The sequence below is a fragment of the Penicillium alfredii genome (genome assembly GCF_028826965.1).
Source record: "Penicillium alfredii strain IBT 34128 chromosome Unknown utg000001l_segment0_segment0, whole genome shotgun sequence".
Lineage (NCBI taxonomy): Eukaryota > Fungi > Ascomycota > Eurotiomycetes > Eurotiales > Aspergillaceae > Penicillium > Penicillium alfredii.
The window spans coordinates 862813-884354 of NW_026622698.1; the positions used below are offsets into that span (position 1 = coordinate 862813).

General features: G+C 52.9%; 9 protein-coding genes across 9 annotated transcripts; 5 read left to right on the plus strand and 4 right to left on the minus strand.

Moving 5' to 3' along the window:
* Positions 1 to 415: 415 nt before the first annotated feature.
* Positions 416 to 2631, plus strand: NUU61_000329 (uncharacterized protein; the record flags this gene model as incomplete). Its single annotated transcript, XM_056650913.1, has 6 exons — positions 416 to 454; positions 513 to 1023; positions 1084 to 1676; positions 1741 to 1871; positions 1931 to 1947; positions 2000 to 2631. 6 exons carry the CDS (start codon positions 416 to 418, stop codon positions 2629 to 2631), a joined length of 1923 nt encoding a protein of 640 aa, XP_056515763.1.
* Positions 2632 to 3237: 606 nt separating this feature from the next.
* NUU61_000330 (cytochrome P450) lies at positions 3238 to 4996 on the plus strand (the record flags this gene model as incomplete). The annotated part of the gene is made up of 4 exons (XM_056650914.1): positions 3238 to 3483; positions 3549 to 3746; positions 3808 to 4869; positions 4931 to 4996. 4 exons carry the CDS (start codon positions 3238 to 3240, stop codon positions 4994 to 4996), a joined length of 1572 nt encoding a protein of 523 aa, XP_056515764.1.
* A 484-nt stretch (positions 4997 to 5480) lies between these two features.
* Positions 5481 to 6221, minus strand: NUU61_000331 (mitochondrial 37S ribosomal protein mS41; the record flags this gene model as incomplete). The annotated part of the gene is made up of 1 exon (XM_056650915.1): positions 5481 to 6221. The coding sequence occupies one exon, from the start codon at positions 6219 to 6221 to the stop codon at positions 5481 to 5483; it is 741 nt and encodes a 246-aa protein (XP_056515765.1).
* Positions 6222 to 6651: 430 nt separating this feature from the next.
* kin28 (TFIIH complex serine/threonine-protein kinase subunit KIN28) lies at positions 6652 to 7913 on the plus strand (the record flags this gene model as incomplete). Its single annotated transcript, XM_056650916.1, has 2 exons — positions 6652 to 6861; positions 6909 to 7913. 2 exons carry the CDS (start codon positions 6652 to 6654, stop codon positions 7911 to 7913), a joined length of 1215 nt encoding a protein of 404 aa, XP_056515766.1.
* A 1344-nt stretch (positions 7914 to 9257) lies between these two features.
* On the plus strand, positions 9258 to 12395 carry NUU61_000333 (putative kinesin family protein (KipA); the record flags this gene model as incomplete). Its single annotated transcript, XM_056650917.1, has 3 exons — positions 9258 to 9408; positions 9467 to 10228; positions 10297 to 12395. 3 exons carry the CDS (start codon positions 9258 to 9260, stop codon positions 12393 to 12395), a joined length of 3012 nt encoding a protein of 1003 aa, XP_056515767.1.
* A 288-nt stretch (positions 12396 to 12683) lies between these two features.
* On the minus strand, positions 12684 to 13805 carry NUU61_000334 (uncharacterized protein; the record flags this gene model as incomplete). The annotated part of the gene is made up of 2 exons (XM_056650918.1): positions 12684 to 13710; positions 13771 to 13805. 2 exons carry the CDS (start codon positions 13803 to 13805, stop codon positions 12684 to 12686), a joined length of 1062 nt encoding a protein of 353 aa, XP_056515768.1.
* A 146-nt stretch (positions 13806 to 13951) lies between these two features.
* Positions 13952 to 14893, minus strand: pxr1 (telomerase inhibitor/ribosome biogenesis protein PXR1; the record flags this gene model as incomplete). The annotated part of the gene is made up of 1 exon (XM_056650919.1): positions 13952 to 14893. One exon carries the CDS (start codon positions 14891 to 14893, stop codon positions 13952 to 13954), a length of 942 nt encoding a protein of 313 aa, XP_056515769.1.
* Positions 14894 to 15289: 396 nt separating this feature from the next.
* NUU61_000336 (SacI domain and endonuclease/exonuclease/phosphatase family protein) lies at positions 15290 to 18981 on the plus strand (the record flags this gene model as incomplete). Its single annotated transcript, XM_056650920.1, has 7 exons — positions 15290 to 15596; positions 15644 to 15839; positions 15888 to 17526; positions 17591 to 17890; positions 17937 to 18046; positions 18105 to 18436; positions 18488 to 18981. 7 exons carry the CDS (start codon positions 15290 to 15292, stop codon positions 18979 to 18981), a joined length of 3378 nt encoding a protein of 1125 aa, XP_056515770.1.
* Positions 18982 to 19371: 390 nt separating this feature from the next.
* Positions 19372 to 21428, minus strand: NUU61_000337 (uncharacterized protein; the record flags this gene model as incomplete). Its single annotated transcript, XM_056650921.1, has 3 exons — positions 19372 to 19499; positions 19613 to 21327; positions 21424 to 21428. 3 exons carry the CDS (start codon positions 21426 to 21428, stop codon positions 19372 to 19374), a joined length of 1848 nt encoding a protein of 615 aa, XP_056515771.1.
* Between the last annotated feature and the right edge of the window lie 114 nt (positions 21429 to 21542).

Below are 21542 nucleotides of genomic sequence, written 5' to 3' on the forward strand. Positions count from 1 at the left end.
TATTTTTTTCCCCTTGTTACGATTGTTTTTATTGTTAAAAGACACGATAATATTATGGAAGAAAAGTAGAAGGCATGTTTAGACAATCATTTCTCGTAGAAATGCCCTTGCCATTCTTTTGGGGCGAGAATGCGGCTCTCGGAAAGCTGCAGCTTCCTGCCCTCTCTCTCTCTCTCTCTCTCTCTCTCTCTCTCTCTCCCCGGGCTTCGAGGAATCCCGTCCATTTTTGTCTCTTCTACTTCTTCCCTACTTTCTTCAACCGCAAGCGCTTGAAATCCTCCAGAATTTCATTCCATTCTCGACATTGTCTCTGCCGTCCATGTCGCAGGACTAAACCTCGACTCGGCGAACATCGCTCTTTGACTCGGAGATAACCTCGCCATTGGGGGGCTTGGGTGTGGGAAACCCCAGAACTATGGCGCCTCATGAGAAAAGCTCGCTCAAACGCGGAATGGTAAGTGTTTTTGTTCAAGGACTCGTTTCTCAACTTGCTCACAAGTTCTTTGTTCTAGCCCAGCGCAGATGCCGATTCGCAAGACTTGAAGAAACCACGGCGCTCGCAAAGAATCTTGGATCAAATTCCGCCACAAGAGACACCGGTCGAGCATGATTATCTACCAACCCCACTGACCCATCGGCATTCGACCACGACGGATATCCGCCACGAAGTGACCGCGACGCCGCCGGAGAGTCCGAGCCAGGCCCGCCCGCAAACCCCGTCCCGCTCGGTGGCACCACAGGTCTTTTCGTCGCCGCCAGGAGATACGCAAGCGCTATCGCAGTTTGTTTATCCACCGCGGGCGTTCGCGGATGAAGTGGAAGATGAAGGTGCTGAGGGGGTTTGGGGCTACCTCATACCACTGGATGAGAAAGTAAGCGGGCCACTGGTGTTGAGGAAGCGCGATAGCTGCGACATCCGGGATGGTGCGGCCAAATCCAAAACGGACAAAAAACTCCAGGCTCGCAAACAAGGGAACGGTCAGTCACCTGGGGGCTATCTAGTTGGCCGTCACCCAGAATGTGGTAAGTACCAATGCCCATGAGAATCAACTATGATCGAAAGCCAGGACCAACAGTCTACAGATATGATGATCAACATTCCGACAATCTCGAATCGGCACTTCCTCATCTTTTCTGAGAAAAGACATGGCGATACGGTCGCCATGCTGGAGGACCTGTCCAGTAACGGAACGTTTGTCAATGATGCCATCGTTGGGCGGAACAAGCACCGCGAGTTGGAGGACCGGGACGAAGTTTCCATCTTGAATGAAGCCCGGTTTGTCTTCCGCTATCCACGCACACGGGACACCAATGGTTTCCGCCAGCAATACCGAATCCTCCAGCAGCTCGGAAAAGGCCATTTTGCCACGGTTTATCTGTGTATTGAACGAGCCACTGGAACACGATACGCAGCCAAAGTCTTTGAGAAACGCCCCGGGGAATCTCAGAAGACACAGACGGATTCCCTGCAGCAGGAGATCGCCCTCCTCATGGGAGTCAACCACCCGAACCTGCTCTGTCTGAAAGACACTTTTGACGAGAGTGACGGTGCTTATTTGATTCTCGAGCTGGCTCCTGAGGGTGAACTGTTTAATTTGATCGTGAGCAAGCAAAAGCTCAGCGAGGCGGAAACTCGCCATGTGTTCCGTCAACTTTTCGAGGGATTGAAATATCTGGTAAACACCCCATACAACCCCTTTGTGAGGACCGGTTGCTGACCCAGCTAACGCCTACCGGTAGCATGATCGAGGAATTGTGCATCGAGACATCAAGCCAGAGAACATCCTCGTTGCAAACAAAAAGTTGAATGTCAAACTGGGGGACTTTGGGCTGGCCAAGATCATTGGCGAGGATTCCTTTACGACGACCTTGTAAGTGAGAAACCTGCCGCTGGTCAAGGTACACGAGTGCTGATATTCACTGCCAATAGGTGTGGGACGCCGAGTTGTAAGTTGACTGATTCGATTACATGAGATGGACGATTGTGCTTATTCTACAGATGTCGCGCCAGAGATTTTACAAGAAACCCGCCGGCGGCGATATACCAAAGCGGTTGATGTCTGGTCCCTTGGGGTCGTTCTCTACATCTGCCTCTGCGGGTTTCCTCCCTTCTCGGATGAACTGTACACCCCACAAAACCCGTACACACTGGCTCAGCAGATCAAGATGGGCCATTTCGACTACCCGTCCCCTTATTGGGACTCGGTGGGCGACCCAGCCCTGGACCTGATTGATCGGATGCTCACGGTGAACGTCGACAAGAGAATTACGGTGGATGAATGTCTCGATCACCCTTGGCTGACAGAGAAATACCCCAGTATGACGGACAGCACGGATGGCCTCACGGGGGCCCTGGGTAAGCTGGACTTTTCCAAGCGTAAAGTCGAGCGAGAGCGAACCTTACTGAGCAGCGTCAATGATGTCCACTTCAGTGAGCATGTGGAAGGGAGCGGGGCACCAGTCAAGGTCTTCCGCAAGAATGATGCTGGCAAGCGCGTTCATAACCGCCCAGCCAAGATCTCTCGACGTGAGGCCTCGCCCGGTGGTGACGGAGCCAACGAGTTTATCAACCTTGGCCAACCGGGTGATCCCACTTTGTATGATGACGAGGCCACCAGTCGGTACACATAAGATCCCCCTTTTTTTTCCATCTTTCTTTTTTACTTTTCATGACTTTCGTTTCCTGGGACTACGCGCGTACCGGTACATGGGGATCAGGGGCAGGCACCAAAACTTCACAATGTTTGTACAGTTAGAAGTCAATGTGGGAAATAGTAATCAATGCCTCTTTCGAGTGCTCAATTCTACAGATCTGAGAGATTGCCAGGGGAGATGCATCCGAAGTGGCGTGATAGATATATCTCCATGGATTACTCCCCAACTCTTCCATATGGAAGAATGACAATCATATATAGATTATCAGTATATCACATTGAAAAAAAAAAAAAATTAGAACTAGAATAGAATAAACATATGGTTCTAAATATTATCGACAAATATTCAAAAATACAATACAAAAGTGGGCGACTTGAACAGGGGGCGGGTCCCGCGTTCACCGAATGACAGCGACTCTTATTTTGCTTCTTTTTCTCTCCCCTTCACTCCATCTTTGGCGGCAATTGGGCACTCGGCTCTTTGCTTTTCTTTTTTTCGTTTCTCTTTCTTTTTCTCTCTTTCCTTTTCTCTTTCTCCTTCCTGTTGTCTTCTGTCTTCGCTTTCGCCCGCTCCCCTGTCAACATGGGCCTCTTCGCAAGTTTCCTCGACACGTTCTGCGAGCACTGCTCCTCCCAGTCCATCTATACCTTGGCTGCTGTCGGACTGCTCTCGTTCCTCACACTGTCTGTGGTGACCAATGTCCTCTGCCAGCTGCTGCTCAAGAACCCCCACGAGCCCCCTGTGGTTTTCCATTGGTTCCCCTTTGTCGGCAGCACTATCAGCTATGGCATGGATCCGTACAAGTTTTTCTTCGATTGTCGCGCAAAGGTGAGACCGTCCCTGAATTGGCACAGGGGAATATTTTCTAACGCGCTGGGTCTTGGCGGTGGCAGTATGGCGATATCTTCACTTTCGTGCTTCTCGGCAAGAAAACCACTGTGTATCTGGGCACCAAGGGCAATGACTTTATCCTCAATGGCAAGCTTCGCGACGTCTGCGCTGAAGAAGTCTATTCCCCGTTGACGACACCCGTCTTTGGTCGCAACGTTGTCTACGACTGCCCCAACTCCAAACTGATGGAGCAGAAGAAGGTAAGGGGAAGTGGTGTATCACAGACCTCAGGATGAAGTGGCTGACACAAAGAAAAAAAAGTTTGTCAAATTCGGCCTGACTTCCGAAGCGCTTCGATCTTATGTTCGTTTGATCACCAACGAAGTCGATCAGTTTGTGAAGACCTCCGCCGCGTTCCAAGAGCCCAAAGGCACGTTCGACGTCTCCAAGATCATCGCAGAGATTACAATTTACACCGCCTCACGCTCGTTACAAGGAAAGGAAGTTCGCGACCGATTTGATTCTACCTTTGCGGAAATGTACCATGACCTGGATAAGGGTTTCGCCCCGATCAATTTCATGCTCCCCTGGGCACCGCTTCCTCACAACCGCAAGCGCGACGCCGCGCAACGAAAGCTGACCGAGACCTATATGGATATCATCCAAGAACGTCGCAAGGCGAATGACCAGAAGGATTCGGAGGATATGGTGTGGAATCTGATGTCATGCGTGTATAAGAACGGCCGCTCGGTCCCTGATGAAGAAGTCGCCCATATCATGATCGCACTTTTGATGGCGGGCCAGCATTCCTCGTCCTCCACCGCTGCCTGGATCGTCCTACGCCTCGCAACCCGCCCAGAAATCATGGAAGAACTCTACCAAGAACAGCTTCGAGTCCTGGGTGCCGATTTGCCTGGCCCCACTTATGAAGATCTCCAAAAGCTCGACCTGCATTCTAAGGTGATCAAGGAAACTCTTCGCATCCACGCCCCGATCCATTCGATCATTCGCGCTGTCAAGAACCCGATGCCCGTGGAAGGAACTTCGTATGTCATCCCGACCACCCACAATGTCTTGTCCTCGCCGGGCGTCACCGCACGATCTGAAGACTTCTTCCCTGAGCCTTTGAAGTGGGACCCTCACCGATGGGATGAGACTCCGGCGGCCAAGGACGAAGACGAGGAAGAGCAGATCGACTATGGGTATGGGTTGGTCAGCAAGGGTACCAATAGCCCGTATCTCCCATTCGGCGCTGGCCGGCATCGGTGCATCGGCGAACAATTCGCCTATGTGCAACTGGGCACAATCCTGGCTGCACTGGTGAGGCATTTCAAATTTTCCAAATCCTCCGACTTCACGGATATCCCCGAGACGGACTACTCGGTAAGCCATTTTCCCTGCCACCTCTCTCGATGGCAAGTTTTATTAACACTCTCGCGTCTAGTCGTTGTTCTCCAAGCCTGCCGGGAAATCCTTCGTGCAGTACGAGAAGCGCGGCACTAAAGCATGATCGGAGTAACGTGTCTACAGCAAAAAGAAATTTCCTCGGTCTTGGACCGCTTATTTTCATTTTAATGACCCTTCTTGGTGCTCCAGGGGCCCTCAACATGGGCGAATCCATGCCATCGTTGGCTTGGAACCTCCGTGGGACAGGCATATTGCTCTGGGACAGATGTACCGGTTGTAAATTATTATTTCGTTTCGCGATTGAATTATCCATATTCTTCACTGTTCACACGATTCCAATGATCTCTTAGAATTTGACAGTATCAATTTCATCGCACAGGGATTCAGACCACCCCTGATCTACAATCTTTTTACGTGTATATCTACTGGTGACTAGGCCATCCCCAAATGATGTCCACGAGATCGCTAGCAATAGCACGATCTGGGAGAGAATTTCAACAATTGTAAATGTATATAGTACAGTGGCAGACAAACAAAAGATCCCATCACGGCTCAATATGTAACGGACCGCCAGCCCCTTCCATGGTTCAAGACCGACCTTTGCTCTCCTCAAGTCTCTTCTTGGCCCGAACCTCCACCCGTCGGCGCTCACCACCGTCAACCTTCTGTCCCCGCTTGTCCTCCCACATGCCCGGCTGGACCTGGATGGTAGCAGCCTGGCCATGGGAGCCCTTCACTGGCTGCAGAAACGGCCCCCTTATCCGAGACCCACGGTGGATTTTCATGTGTGCAAATTTCTTCAAGGGCGTCGATGTGGAATGCGTGTATTCGGTGGCATCGGGTGGGAGATTCACAATTGCTTTCTTCATGCCCGGTGACAACGTGGCGGAAGAAGTAGAGAGGGTCTTCGGGTCCGGTTTGCCATCCTCCGTGAGCTTGGATGCGTCAGGGACCTCGACGACCCGCAATTGCGCAACACCATTCACCACCTGTTCGAGGTCGCCTCCGGGTCCATACAACCCGTTCCTAAACTTCTCCCGCTTGCGAATCAGATATCGTCGCTGCCGTGCAGGCTCGATGCCAATGTCGCGAAGCTGATTGGAACTGAGAGAGAAGAGCTGCTCCCAGGACGGAAGCTTGCTCGCGTGCTTCGACATTTCGCGGCCGATCAATGTCAGAAAGGTCGGGACGTCAGGGACAAAAGGGGTCGGTGAGGGCACAATAGGTGCCGAACTTTTGTGGTAGGATCGAATGCCTTGCTTTGGAAGGCCAACATTATGAATGAGGCGTGCAGAGACGCTGGCGAGGCGCGAGTTTCGCATCGCCATTGTGGTCATGTTGCTGTCGGGGGGCCCAGGTGGCGCCAAACGCCAGTTTGTTTCGTTGGAATTTCACTCTGGGGGAAACGGGTCTTATCCCAGTCTCCTAGAAGAGAGAGGGGGAGAAAGCAAAGAGAAAGGTGTGTCAAGGTGTCAATTGGCCGGGTCCGTTAAATCGGTGCTGTTTATCGCTCCAAGAAATTTCGGCGATGCCAGCTGCCTCAGGATCAACAATACTCCGAAGCATCCATGAAAGCTACGCGACACACACCGACAACACTTTTCCTGTTTGTTTGCTGTGCTTGTCTTTTCAAAACAGAGAAGGAAAAAGAGTCATTGAAGGAAGAATGAGATCTTGATATTGCGTTCTACCACCAGGCGTCTGCCTGTTTCTCCCATCAGTTCCGCCTTCAAGAGCGCTTCCGGTCCATCGGCCGCCATGGCCGTGTCACCATTTGCTTCTCGCTCTCCGTCGGTGGCAGTATCATCACCAAACACAGCAATCAGATTGAGAGCTGCTGCAGCTCAAAACTCTGCTAATGAGCCAGCCCCTTCAGCCAAGCCACTCCAAGCAGACCAAGAACTTACAGAGCAGCTCAACGAGGACGTGCGACAGAAATACATCAAAGGTGGCTTCCCTCCCTTCTTCGTTTGTCCTTGGAACTCCACGTTAACCCGGATGAGACAGATAAAAAGCTAGGTGAAGGTACATATGCTATCGTGTACCTGGGCCACCTTCGCGACGATCCCTCATCCTTCGTGGCAATCAAAAAGATCAAGGTCAATGCCGAATACAAAGATGGACTCACCATGGACGCGATTCGAGAAGTGAAGTACCTCCAAGAGTTGTCTCATCCCAACGTCATTGCGCTTCATGATGTGTTCTCGTCCAAAGACCAAAACCTCAACCTCGTCCTCGAGTTCCTCCCGCGCGGGGATCTGGAGATGCTCATTAAAGATGGGGACATCCACTACGGTGCCGCCGATGTCAAGGCCTGGATGGGCATGCTTGCCCGGGGGGTGTGGTTCTGCCATGAGAACTTTGTGCTCCATCGGGATATCAAGCCCAATAACTTGCTGATTGCAGCCGACGGCGAGGTCAAGCTGGCCGACTTTGGTCTGGCCCGATCCTTTGCGGATCCCTACCTCAACATGACCCACCAGGTGATTACTCGGTGGTATCGTCCGCCGGAACTCCTCTATGGTGCCCGGCAATACTCTGGCGCAGTGGATGTATGGTCCATGGGGATGGTGTTCGCCGAGCTGCTGCTGCGGGTTCCCTTTGTGGCCGGGAACACCGACCTGGATCAAATCTCCAAGATCTGCGAAGCCTTTGGTACTCCGACAGAGGAGAATTGGCCGGGGGTTACCAAGTTGCCCAACTACATTCCCTCAGACCGAAACCACCTGGTCCCACTGCAGGGCCGAGAATTCTTTCAACGACAGTTCCCCACCGCTGGCCCGGTGGGTGCCGATTTGCTCATGTCCATGTGTACGCTGGATCCCAGAAAACGAAATACGGCCCTCCAGGTCCTCCGACACCACTGGTGGACGGCTGAGCCACGGCCCACGAACCCCGAAGATCTTCCTCGCAAGTCTGGAGGGACTCAGAAGATGGGCGATGACCTCAGCCGACGTGGTGGTGAAATGGACGATGGTCCATTCAAAAATGCAGCCCGACAATTGGATTTTGGGAAATAAAGGGGGGGGAAGATATAAAATCTAAGATCTTTGGCTTGTGGGTCGCAAGTTTCATGCATATCGCATCTGCAGTATCATGACAGATGGCAGCCCTAAGCATGCCCCGCTCCAATAGATATACAAAATCGATACAAGCCACCATTTTCCCTGTTGGGGTAAATGTAATTGTATCTCTCCTTACATAGAAGAGGGGATCTATTGATTGTACAATCCCCACTGGTTCTTGCATATCAAAAATATCAACATGAACACCGATATAAATTAGTTAGGTGGGTCATCCAGACTGTAATAAGGATCAACGTTTCACGAACTGTAGATGGGGCACCTTGCTACGCCTCCTCTTCTCCTTCCAAGGTTCCTAATTCCAGGCTTCATAGATCCAGGGCTTTTTTCTCCTTTACCTTTTATCTTTCCTTTTCTCCTTCCTTCTTCCCCCCCCCCCTTGGGTAAAGGTATTAAAGGCACCTTGTATAGAACTATAGAACTAGATAGTCCCCTATCTAGTATCAGATAGGGCAATCCCTCACGTATTAAAATAAGGGATCGGCTCCACTTATAAATGTTTATTATTCACTGCCCCTTTTCCTTTTTTTTTTTTTTTTTCTCTTTCTTGACCTTCCGTTCATCCCGTTCCCCTCCACTCTTTGTCATTGGATATGGAGCTCACCCCTCGAAGCCCAGGAACTCCTTCCTGGAGTCTTGACTCTTTTGAGCCTTAGGCTGTGATTATACTGGTTTAGCTGGTGTAGCATATCCACTCCCTCCAAACCCCCTTTTTTTAGGCTCCCTCAAGGGAGGGGGAAAGATGCAAGTCTCAGGTCTAAGGGGCGCCCTGGAGGAGAATACCTACGTTGGTAGTAATACCCCTAAGGTGATACTAGAATATAACCATAGTCATGATCACATATCAAATAAGATAATAATATAATAAACAATCAACAATCGACAGTCAACAGTCAACTCTCTCTTAATTAGTCTAAAAATTAAGATATCGCCCCATCCTTTTTTCTCGCGTTCACTTCTCGACTGTTGTCTCTCTCTCTCTCTCTCTCTCTCTCTCTCTCTCTCTCTCTCTTTCTCCCCCATCTGACACCCGCGTTGGCTTGGACATCCTCTCTCCCTCTCTCGGACTTCCGCTCCGTCCCAATTGCAACGCATGGTTTTTGGAATCTGTACGCTCCCGAAACCCCGGCCCGTGATCGAATCAAAATATCCCCGGTGTTTCTGTACGTCTTTCTCTCAGGAATGCTCCAAAAGTCATCCGAGACTGGCATCTCCCGAGCATCAATTTTCTCTCCCACGTTGCCAGTTGAGGCTATTGCTCATTCGCATTTCTTGTCCATCATGTCTCATTTGCCGCCGTGGATGTGGCTAACGTTCCTGGGTGACTCGAAGCAGACCCCGGATTCGATCTCAGCACATATCGGTGCACGTCCGCCCGCATGGCCGTCGCATCTCTTCAATTTGTATATTGAACTCCACCGACCGGCTACCGGTAGTACTGGGAACCATCTCCCCCAGCAGGTATGGCCTCGATGTCAACCTTGCCCCAGCCGTCGCGGCCAGCGACGAACCCCCGACCGGGTCGCTACCCCCTCTCCCCAACCCCAAACCCCGAAAGACCGCGCCCACCCCAGCCGACACCCCAAGAGCCTCGTCTCCCTATCAAGCGTCCAAATTGCGCACTCCATCGAGTCCGAAACCGTCACTGGCCAAGTCTCCCCTCTCAAATTCCAACTCGACGTCCAACCTCAGCGCAGTCCGATCTGCTTCGAGCGGGCGTGCTCCGGGCAGCCCTGACAAGTCCCTGCGCCGGACTATTAGTATCGCATCGTTTCCACAGCCACCCAAGGCCCCAAGCCGGCCTTCGACTGCGTCCTCGGTCTCGGGCATTGCAGGCACCAATCCACCGGGCAGCGTGCGGCCCAAGAGAGGCTCGCGGTTGAGCACGGGGACCACCAGTAGCTACCGAAGCTCGAAAACACCATCTTTACTCAACGGCAGTGGAGATGGCAAGTCGATCCTGAATGCGGATGGCCGAGACCCCGAGGCCTCCCCGGCCCATAGCCGGAGCTCTTCTGCCCAAGGCTCGTGCTCCACCAGTGCGACTACTTTTGAGGAAGGGGATGACGCGACGGGCACGGGCAAGACGGCTTCGAAGCAGAAGGAGATCAAGGGCAATGTGATTGTTAGTGTTCGCGTTCGCCCGGACATGAGCGGAGGGGACACCCCGAGAAATCATGGGGAATGGTCGGTCGAGGGACGGCAAAGTCTCATTTCCTATCGAGGCAAAGAAGGAGGGGATTATTATTACGGTGAGCATACCTCCCGCGCAACATACTCATGCCACCCTCCCCCAGTCATCACTAATGCTTGCGACCAGATAATGTCTTCACCACCCATGAAAATAACGCCAAAGTATACGATTCGGCCGCCAAGCGTCTGGTTCGGCGCGTCATGGAAGGCTACCATGGAACGGTCTTCGCATATGGCATGACAGGCACCGGAAAAACATTCTCCATGCAAGGAACGGCGACCTCGCCCGGGGTGATCCCCCTGGCAATCACCGACATTTTCTCCTTCATCCGTGAAACTCCCCATCGAGAATTCCTGCTGCGGGTCAGCTACTTGGAAATCTACAATGAGAAGATCCACGATCTTTTGTCGGCGCCCATTGCCAACGGGTCCGCCGCGCCTCAGCAGGAAGAGATTAAATTGCGAGAAGACAGCAAACGAGGGGTCTATGCGACTCCGTTGAAGGAAGAGATTGTGCAGAGCCCCACGCAGCTCCTTCGGGTGATCGCGCGGGGAGATCATGCCCGACGGACAAGCAGCACCCAGTTCAATTCGCGCAGTTCCCGCAGTCATGCGGTAGTCCAGATCGTCGTCGAAAGCCGAGAACGGGTACCGACGAACAACCCCCAGGACAAACGATCGGGGATCGCCCCGGGCGGCGTGCGGGTATCGACCTTGAGTCTCATTGATCTGGCAGGCTCCGAACGAGCCGCCGATGATAAGGAGCGCCGAACAGAAGGTGCGCATATTAACAAGAGCTTGCTCACCCTGGGCACCATCATTTCCAGGCTCTCGGAAACCAAGGATAAGCAAGGCAATCCGACTGATCGGGAGGGAAGACATCTACCCTACCGAGACAGCAAGTTGACGCGATTGCTGCAGCCCGCCTTGTCCGGCAATTCCCTGGTGAGCATTCTCTGCACGGTCCAGCTGATGGCCGCCGTAAATGCGCACTCGGGCGAGACCTTGAACACGTTGAAGTTCGCTGCGCGAGCGAAAAATAATATTGTGAGCCACGCCAAAAAGGCCGAAGAGGCATATGGTGGCGGTGGTGCGGATTCTGGAAGCCGTGTATTGCTTGAACGCTACCGCATGGAAATCCAAGCCCTACGAGGCCAACTTGACAGTCAAGCAAAGGTTCAGGCCGAGAAGGAGCTCAAGTGGGATGAGCAACAGTACGAGAAGGAGGCGCAGGCCCGCCACGAGGAGCAGGTGTTAGAAATGCAGCTGGCCCGAACTGCGCTCAAAGAGCGAATCGAACACCTCAATCGCCTCATCCTCAGCTCCAAGTCCACTGGGGTGAATAGCCATAGTAGCTTATCTGCCTTTGGTCGGCTATCCAGGATGTCCGCGACCGATGCGGGAGCTCGATCGCTCCGTTCGTCGGCCAGCCAATCCACCCTTGGTGCTGGCACTTCCTCCATACGACCCATTTCCTTTATGTCGGTCAACAGCAGCGAGCCTTCGGGAACCCTGCCCTATTCCAGCGGGTCCTTTGCCAACGAGGAAGAGGAGGATCTTGGTGAATTCGGCGACGGGAAAGCGAGCTTACAGCGACAAGTGAATACTTTGCAGGCGGATCTCGGGGATAAAAACCGGTATATCTCCACGCTCGAACGCCGGCTGCTACAAGCCCGACGTTCCAGCCACTCCCGAATGTCTATGGGCATCAAGCCTAACAATGCAACGATTGCCGAACATCCGGATGTGATGGCCATGGTCCGTGAAAAGGACATGGAAATCAACGAGCTCCGGCTCCAGCTTGATGACAAGGATCGAATGCTTGCGGCACTTCGGTCTGCAGCACGGCACCGCGACTTGGCTGCCGTGACCAGTGACGCGCCGTCGCCCGAGGTGAAGAACAAGGTCGAGTCCATGGGTTCCGGTGCGGATAGCCCTTCGGAAACCAATGGCGCACCTGAAAACCACGTGAGCCCCGGTGGCCCCCCTTTACCTGGAAAAGAGGGCGATAAGGAGGAAGAGAGGAAGAAAAATATGGACGACGTCTCGCGGATGCTGGATGAGATGATCCAGGGTCGCGTTGAGAACGGTCATATCGAGAAGGGTCCCGTTGGAAACATCAAACGCGTCTCCAACGACAGCCGACGAGAGTCCACGTTGGCCGCAGAGGTGCCGGGATTAAACCCATCAGCACCTGCAGAGGATCCGGCCATCAGCTCTCCATGAGGGCAATTGCGACGCCTCAATGTGCCTTGATGTCTGTATGCTTTTGCTGAAGCATCTTGTTGATCTGATACCCATTTTTCTGTTTGTTGCTTATTGTTTATTTCTTGGTAATCTTTTGTTGCTCCTATTTCTTCCTTTCTTTCATGCCAGTGTGTATCTATTGCAGTGTATTATTCATTTGTCATTCGGCCTTGTTCCCTATGGCGAGCACTGTACATGATATTTCGAGGACAGAGGGAGCCACGCTAGACAACCCTTTCGGCAGAAGGATAGAAGGATAGTTACACTTCACGCAGTAATCTCCAGATCTCCCTCCCTCTCTTTGGCATAGACATCCTTCCACTGATCCCAGAGCCGCCTCAGCTCCTGGACATACCGGGAGTGAAGCTCATCGATGTAGGCATCATCGATTTTGTCCCGGTTCTGTTGTTGCATGACCGAGATCGGTCGTCCTACCACGATATTCAGCGGACGGCGGTAGGGCATCAGTCCCACGTCATAGTTAAACACCCCTCGCGCATGAAACAGTGGGATAGTGAACCCCATGGTATGCTTCACTAACATCTGCAGCTTGTGGATGATTGGATGTTGATCCGAGTGAACTTGTTCGTACAAGTCGTTTTCGCCAAAGGCCAATACGGGAACCAGATCAGCACCAGTCCGAATGGCAAGCTTAATGAAACCTTTGCGTCGCTTCAGCACCAGGCGCAATGAATGGGGCTGAGCATTAAGGGACTCTCGAGCTCCTCCGAGCACAATGGTGATGGCGCGGCCCATGCCTTCCCCATCCGCCCCCCCTTTGGTCAGGAGATTCTCGCACGACTCCCGGGACACACTGGCGAGCCCCATAGCCAGCGCATATTCCCGGTAGAATGGCATGCGAAAATTAGAATCCAGCGTCAGCAGGGTGTTGGTGATGCCCGGGAAAAGCTTGGAGAACCCCAGGGCCTCGGTGCCGAAGGCAGCAAATGCTCCGTGGGAGATAATCCCATGGGGGTGGTAGCCCAGGATGTACTTCTTGGTCGGAGGCAGAGGCTCTTCGCGGTGGAGTCGGGCTGGGAAGTACGATGCATAAATGGACCAGATCGGCAAGGAGCGCAAGAATGGACTGCGGCCCTTGAGATCTCCCGAGGTCGCGGCGGTGGAAAAGAGCGAGATATAGACCAAGTATGGTACCAGGAGCGGCCAGAACAGAGGGATGGCACACGTAAAGAAGAAGATGGTCAAGAAAATGGCAATGGTGAGGGTGTGGCACAGAACAATCAACGTCTGCAAGCGACGCTCGAGGCCAATATTCAGCGGCGCCCAGTGAATCCTGGGATGATGAGTAAGTTTCAAAATGCCCTTAGGGTGGTTTCTGGAAGGCATTCCTTACCGTCGATGGCTCTGCTGGCGAATATCTCCATTCATTGTGACGGGTGTGCAACTGGCACCATGGGTCAAGGCATCCGAATAGCCCGCCATTTAGGGGATTCTACGATGACGTCACAACTTAAGTAATCACACCGATGTACCTAATATTGGTGCCTGAGGTGTCCAATTAATGGGATCAAGTGTCAAGACCAGATATATTCATTCACTTCTATTCGAGGCCGACCAGTGTAAACCTGGCCGGCAAGAGAAACCAAACGCTCACAAGTATCCAGACGCCCAATCTCTATGTCTATGCTTTCACCATAAAAATCTGGCTTTATAGTAAGCATGCGGTCTTTCTGTCTGTTGGATACAGGGAAACGAACCTCGTTAAGGGACTTATCGTCCATTAAAGCCTTTTTCTTCTGCGCAATATGACGGCTACGAAAGACATGGCGTCCAATGGGCCTGCGCTCTTTCACCGTTGTGAGTACCGGTGGGGGAACAATAGCATCCACATTCTCCTCCGAAGAATCACCTTCCTCAGCATCGGCTTTCCTCTTTTTCGATTTCTTCTTCTTTTTCGGCTCGGTCACTGAAGTCGAACCATCAGCCTCGTCCACCCGAGACCGAGATTTCTTGGATGACTTGGATGACTTGGAAGATTTAGAGGGTTTGGAAAATTTGGAAGATTTGGAGGATTTGGAAGATTTGGAAGCAGGGTCAGTCGAGTCGTTTGAAGTAGGCTCGGCCTGCGTTGGACTCGTGGATGACTTCGAAGCTTCGTTCGGGGTCGATGTCGGAATTTCATCATTCTTTTCTTGAGCCAATAATCCGCCGCTGACGAACCGAACTTCCTGGAATTTCATGGAGACGTATCGAGCCAGCTTGACATCGTCTCGCTTTCGCTGTTCCTGCTTCAATTCCACATCGGTCTTGCCGTTGAGTCGACCAAGCAACCCCTTAAACGCATCGAGCCCGGTTGGCTCGCCTAGAGGATCCCGCCCACCGCGCGCACCCAATCCAAGAGTATCATCCTTGATGGTCACTCTGATATGGGAAGCACTCCCGGCGGTGAGCATATCGGCATGTGCAGCATCTCGCGCACCCAGACGACTCCCGGGCTTCCATCCCTGAGCACTCATAATTCGGTGCCCAAAGCCGGATGTAGACCGGGCCCAGTTTGTATTGTTGGGATCATGGGAAATCTTCGTCCTCCTGTCCGCAAATGATTAGAAGGGCTTGCTGGGGGTTAAAGCACAGCGGTCTCCTAAGATAGCTTACTTGCGAGGTGCTGCTAAACCCATAGTCGAAAATGGGTAGTAACTCCAAGGGCTTTCAACCGAAGACGAATGCAAGAACTGCGAGGCTTCAACAATCAGCGAAAACTGAAGATGGAGGAGGGAAAAAAAGAATGAGTGATTGCTGAGTCATCGACAGATAAGGAAGTGGAGTCGATCCCCACGGAGCTGCCCATCATCGCGGCAGCAACTTTGGAGGCGCCTTGGGGAAAAGCAAAGGAGGCGTGTCGATTTCAGACCATGTCCAACCTACACATTCTCTGTCGAGACCACCCTCAACGGACAATTGCGTTAGTCACGGCAGATCAGGTCTTGGTGTTTCAATACAGTTCCACGGAGACCAAGAACACACCCCGCTGTCAGGTGGAATTCTCGGACGTATCATCGATCGATCTGGGCAGCTACCGTTCGCTTGGAGATGGATATGGTACTCTGGGTCTCGTTACGCTGGGCGAAGATGTCTTCGTGTGTGTGATCACCGCCTCTTCCAAGGTGGCTACCGTGAGACCCGGCGAAACTGTGTCCCGGATTGACACGGTTGACTTCTGTAAGGCCCTTCTTATGTGCTGATCCTGTTCAATTCTGACTGTGCAGACTGTCTCAATCATTCGGAATATGAGTTTGGCCTGGAATATGAAGCAGGCTCTCAATTCGCCGCCGAGGAGCGCGCCGACTTAGAAAGCCGGGAGACGGTGACCGACCATCCTTTTCTGGCCCTGAAAAAGCTTCTTGGTGATGGAAGCTTCTACTATAGCCTGGATTTCAATCTCACAGATTGCTTGCAAGACCGGTACGTCAAGTCCTGGATCGTGGTTTCCCTCAGCTAACAGAATCTTAGCTCGGACAAATCCGCGGCATTTGACATTGACACACTCGATGAAGACATGCTGTGGAACTCGTACATGATCAGTCCTCTGCTCCTCTTCCGCAGCCATCTACCGCCTTCTGATAAAGCCAAACTCGATTCCTCGCAGATGCTAACCTGTGTCATCCGAGGATATGCCAATACGCTCAACGTCCCTGCGTCGATCTCGATCCTCCCTCAAGTGCGAACCAATTTCCCTTCCTTGCTCACAATTATCTCGCGGCAATCCTCTCGGCGCGCTGGCACGCGGTTCAACTCGCGCGGCATTGACGACTATGGACATGTTGCCAATTTCGTGGAGACAGAGACAACCCTTTGGATTGCGCCGGGGATCGCCTTCTCCTATGTCCAAGTCCGAGGCTCAGTGCCTATATTCTGGGAACAAGCCCCAGGTCTCATCCCTGGTCAACAGAAAATCGAGGTGACACGATCAAGCGAAGCCACACAGCATGCGTTTAATCAGCACTTCGAAGCTCTCGAACTGGAGTATGGGGCGGTGCATGTGGTGAACCTCCTGAGTGAGCTTAAGCCTGGAGAAGCAGAGCTGTCGGCCAAATTCCGAGAGCACATTGCCAGAAGCTCACTTCGGCAAAAAGAGGGTTCCGAGAAGTCTCCACGCCATAGCCTGCTTCGCATCACCGAATATGATTTCCAGGCTGAGACGCGTGGACCGTCAGGATATGAAGCGAGCAACCAAATAAAGCATGAACTGGCTAATTCTTTAGATGGGTTCGCCTACTTCTTGTCGGAGGGTACTGCCCGCCCAACAGGCTCTTTCTTGGACGACAAAGAAGATGCCAGCAGTTCCTCAATTCTCCTCCAACAGGAAGGCGTTTTCCGTACAAACTGCTTGGACTGTCTGGATCGGACCAATCTTGTTCAGACCATTATCAGCTCGATGGCTTTTGGTTCATTCCTGGCGCAGCAAGGCGGGAGGCTTAGTCCGGACCTTCAGATGCGACATTCGACCATCTGGGCAGACAATGGCGACGCCCTGTCGAAAATCTATGCTGGGACAGGGGCCCTCAAATCCTCTTTTACCCGGCATGGGAAGATGTCTCTCGCTGGTGCACTTGCGGATGCGCGTAAGAGTGCGACGCGCCTGTATGTCAACAATTTCACGGACAAGGCTAGGCAAAAGACAATCGATCTTCTCTTGGGAAGGCTGGCCAACCAATTACCAGTACATCTTTACGATCCAGTGAATGATTTGGTCTCCGAGGAACTCGCCCGACGTGTCTCAGAATACTCTTCGACAAAGCACACTCGGCTCTGGGTAGGCACGTTCAATGTGAATGGACGCGGTGAGGGTCCCGGAACCGACCTCACTCCATGGCTTTTCCCCGAATCAGGTCGATCCGAGTACGATCCGACCATATTTGCGGTTGCATTTCAAGAAATCGTCACCCTCAGCCCCCAGCAGATCATGTCAACCGATCCCAGGACCCGCAAAGTGTGGGAGAAGGCTGTCAAGGACTGTTTAAACAGACAAGCGAAGCTGAAGGGGACGCCCAAGTATGTGCTCCTGAGGAGCGGCCAGCTGGTGGGCGCTGCCCTCATGATCTACGTCAGAGAGGATGCCCTCAAGGAGATCAAAAACGTTGAGGGTAGTGTGAAAAAGGCATGTTGATCACCGTGACTCGGGGTTGCTTCGACATGGCTAACAATTTGCACAGACTGGTCTCTCAGGAATCGCCGGCAACAAGGGAGGCTGTGCCATTCGTTTCGACTTCTCCAACACTAGCATCTGCTTCATTACTGCCCATCTTGCTGCTGGATTTGCAAACTATGACGAGCGAAACAGAGACTACGAGACCATTGATGGGGGACTGCGATTCCAAATGAATCGATCCATCGCAGATCACGACGCCGTAATCTGGCTCGGGGATTTCAATTATCGGATTGGGTTGGGAAACCTGCATGTCAGGGAGCTAGTCTTGCAAGGAGACTACCAGAGGTTATATGACAACGATCAAGTAAGGGATTTGGATTGATTTTCGCGCAAGTGGCTGACCAGTATAGTTGAATCTTCAAATGGTGGCCGGCAGGGCCTTTCCCTTCTATTCGGAGGGACCCATTGGATTCCCCCCGACCTACAAGTACAATGTAGGAACGGATCATTATGATACTTCGTAAGAGCACCCCTCTGCACTTGGGCAACGTTCTTACACTTTTGTTTTTCTTATGCAGTGAGAAAGCGCGTATCCCTGCGTGGTGTGACCGAGTGCTGTGGAGAGGTACCAACCTTCGTCAGACACACTACCAAGCCGCTGACTTGCGGGTGTCCGATCATCGCCCAGTTTGGGCGACTTTTGACTGCCTGATTGACGTCGTTGACCATGCGCTCAAGGATCGACTGAGACGATCGCTCTATGAGGAAAAGCAGCGCTATGCTCGGGAATCTCTTCCGGGGGCGGTTAGCCTTCTAGACTTGGAGGATGAAGAGGTCTTGCCACAAGTCTCCATTGCGCCGGGGCTGCCCCCAGCCAGTTCTGACCGAAGCAGATGGTGGTTGGATAATGGTAGGATCGTGTCATATTAGACGACTGATTCGCGGCTAATCCATGCTGCAGGAGCCCCAGTCAGAGCGACAATACAACCACCAAATGAGGGATTCGTCGCAAATGTTCAGCGCAAGTCGAATCCCTTTTCCTTGGACATTGAGCCTGATTGGGTCGCAGGCCCGGGCTCGGGTGAAGATAAACGGACCCGCGGGAGTCAAGTTGAGAGAAAGCCGGTATTGCCCACGAGGGATGGGGCATTGGCCCAACCAACCGCTTCTCCAACGTCGCTATACCATCGCTCGGACTTTCTCAAGCTTCAGAAGCCTGCCATTGACAAGTCGCCCCCGGTTGTACCTCGAAAACCTCTCTCGCTGAGCTCCCAGGTTGGACGTCGGTCTACCGGCGGGCGTCATGATCCAACAGCTTCATCGCCACAGGGCAGTTCAGGCCAAAAGGCTCGTCTAGCACGACCTACAGAGACTGCAAATGCAGGGGCCACTGATCTTTTGGATGATGTCATGAGTGAGAAAATTGAGTGGAAACCACTACTTCCTCAACGATGATTCTACGCAGTTGGGGAAGACTTGGGAGTGCTGAAATACAGGAAACTGGCCCTAGGCGACCCGACGATAAAAAGCATATGCCATTGAGTGGTGTCTGCAACTAATCTGGCTAGAAACTCCTGGGAGCGAGAAGATCAAATATTACGCTTCCCGTCAACCACGCACTATGTCGGTTGCAACTCGAGCAGCGATTCCATGCGTCCGGAAACGGGCCCCAGATGAGCCAGTATACCAGACCACATAGATAGTCTCTGACCAGGCGATGTCCGTTGTCTTTCGGGGAATCACTCGGCCACCAATAGTCACGGAAAAAGGCAGCCAACTCGGCAAGCGCGCTATAGAATACGAGGGGCTATTTGGCCATTAAGTGCACATCCCATTATGCATGACTCATTGTTGGGGGGGCGGTTCCGGTTTTTTCTCTGCTTTGGGAGCTTGTTTTGTCCGAGGGCGGTTGCTTCCTCCAATCATCCACATCGCGATACCGCCGGGGGGGCCTTTGGGTCTATTTTTCTTGCCTACAGACAGTTAGTGCTATTTCTTTGAAGAGCTAGCTGCCTCTTCAGGGGGACAGTGTGCAATGCACAGGAAAACTCTAGTGTAAGAGTGAGGGAGTGTTGGGTATACATACTTGCAGACTCCGATTTTTTCTTTGGCTCCGCAGGCGCGGGCGCGGGCGCTTCTGCCTCCTTCACAGGCGGGGCCTCAGCCGCCGGAGGATCTGGTTCTTTGGGCTTCTCGGGAATCGGCCACATATGCATGGTAATAGCCCAGTCGGGCTCAATCACGGTCTCCCACACCTGGGGAAGGATAATGTCACCATTAGGGCCAATGAGATCGTAATGCCCCTCGGCAACGTGTGGGCCTATGACCTCGATGTGGAGAAAAGCTTGCCGGATAAGCTCTTCCATGCCCTGTGTCAAGTCAATGATAAGTTCTGGGTTGTATAGTTGAAGCAGAAGAGAAAAGGAGGGGCTTACCTGCCACGTGCTGCATAGCTCAAAAGGAAAGCTGAATTTCCTTCCAACGGCGTCCTTGAATTTGATCGGCTTCTTCTTTTCGGCGGGGGTTTTTTTGGCAGCTTCAGCGGCCGCTGCATTAGCCGCTTCAGTCGCCGCCGCCGCCGCGGATGCCGCCGCCTCCGAAGCAGCGGCTGCTGCAGCTTTCTCGGCCTCTTCTTTGGCCTTAGCTGCATCCTCGGCGGCCTTTTTCTCCGCATCCGCTCTGGCTAGGGCAGCGGCTTGCTCGGCGATCTGTTTGTCATGCGCGGCTCGTTCTTCTTGAGCAGCTTTCTCCGCGGCCTCTCGTTCAATTGCCGCCTTTTGCGCGGCCTCTCGGGTCTCTCGTTCCGTCCGTTCATCCAGAATCAACTTCTCAAGCCTCGCAATCGCTTCGTCCTTGGCAATATCTGCTGGGGGCTCGGGCGGCGATTTGGACTCGGGCTGCGTCGGCGAGGGTACTTGGGGATATGAAGGAAAGTATGATGGAGGCATCATCCCGGGAACCATGGCGTACGGATCCCGATAATTGTAATACCCCGCGGGTCCATAGGGCATCAGCTCGTGGGAATGAAATGGAGATCCTGCGAACGGTGAGGGCGAGCCATGGGGAGCCATCGGGTGTGGTATTGGCGGCTGGGAAGGATTATGCGCATCGTTTCGCGGTTGCGGGGGCTGTTGGCGATGGGCGTGTCTTGAGTGCGCTGGATGTTCTTGGGGGAAATAAGGGTGCATCGAAGAGCCATGTGGAGGCGGGTACGGGGTGCCGTAAGGATAGGCCGCAGAGCCATAGGCAGGTTGCTGCCCGGAGTTGGGGTGACCAAGTCGTATTAGCTGGTCCGATGGGTTTTGAGGCCCATTTGGGTGCATGTAGGGACCAGGTCCATGGGGATAGGCGTTGTAAGACGGCCCGGAAGATGAACTTGGGGCATAGCCTGGCGCAGGCGGGGGCCACATTCTCCGGTCAGGAGCGGCACGGCCAAAGGGACCAGCATATTCTTCGGCCGAATCCGCGCTATCGGGAGATTCTGGTGAATGGTGCCTCCGGGCCCGCGGGCCAAACGACTCCCGTTCTGGGATCATATGACGACGCGAGGTCTGACGACGGCCTGAAGCCGAGCGTGTACCGTGAAGCGGGCGACTGCGGTGTGAGGTCCTTGGTCGAGAGGCTGAATCAGACGGTTTCAATTCATCCGGATATGGCAAATGCGCCCACTCATCATAGTCTTGGTACTCATGGCTCCCTGGGTCTGAAGGCACGGAAACTTGCACGCCGGAGGAATCCTCCTCGTCAGACAAAGAGTGATCCGAACCGTGCGGATCTGTAGGATCAATGGTGATGCTGAACCTGAAGGTTTTTTTTAAGAGGTCAGCGAGGTTTAGCGAGTGAGAGAGGAGGGGGGAGGAGGGAAAACACGAAAGGGAAAAAAAAAGGAAATCGTACGTCATGAGAGACACGAATCGAGAAGGGTGTTAGAGTGGTGAGAATGGCCCTCTCTCTCGCATATACGAAGCGAGGAGGGAATACCAGGCCCAGGTGGGTGTCCAGTTGAATGGTGGAGA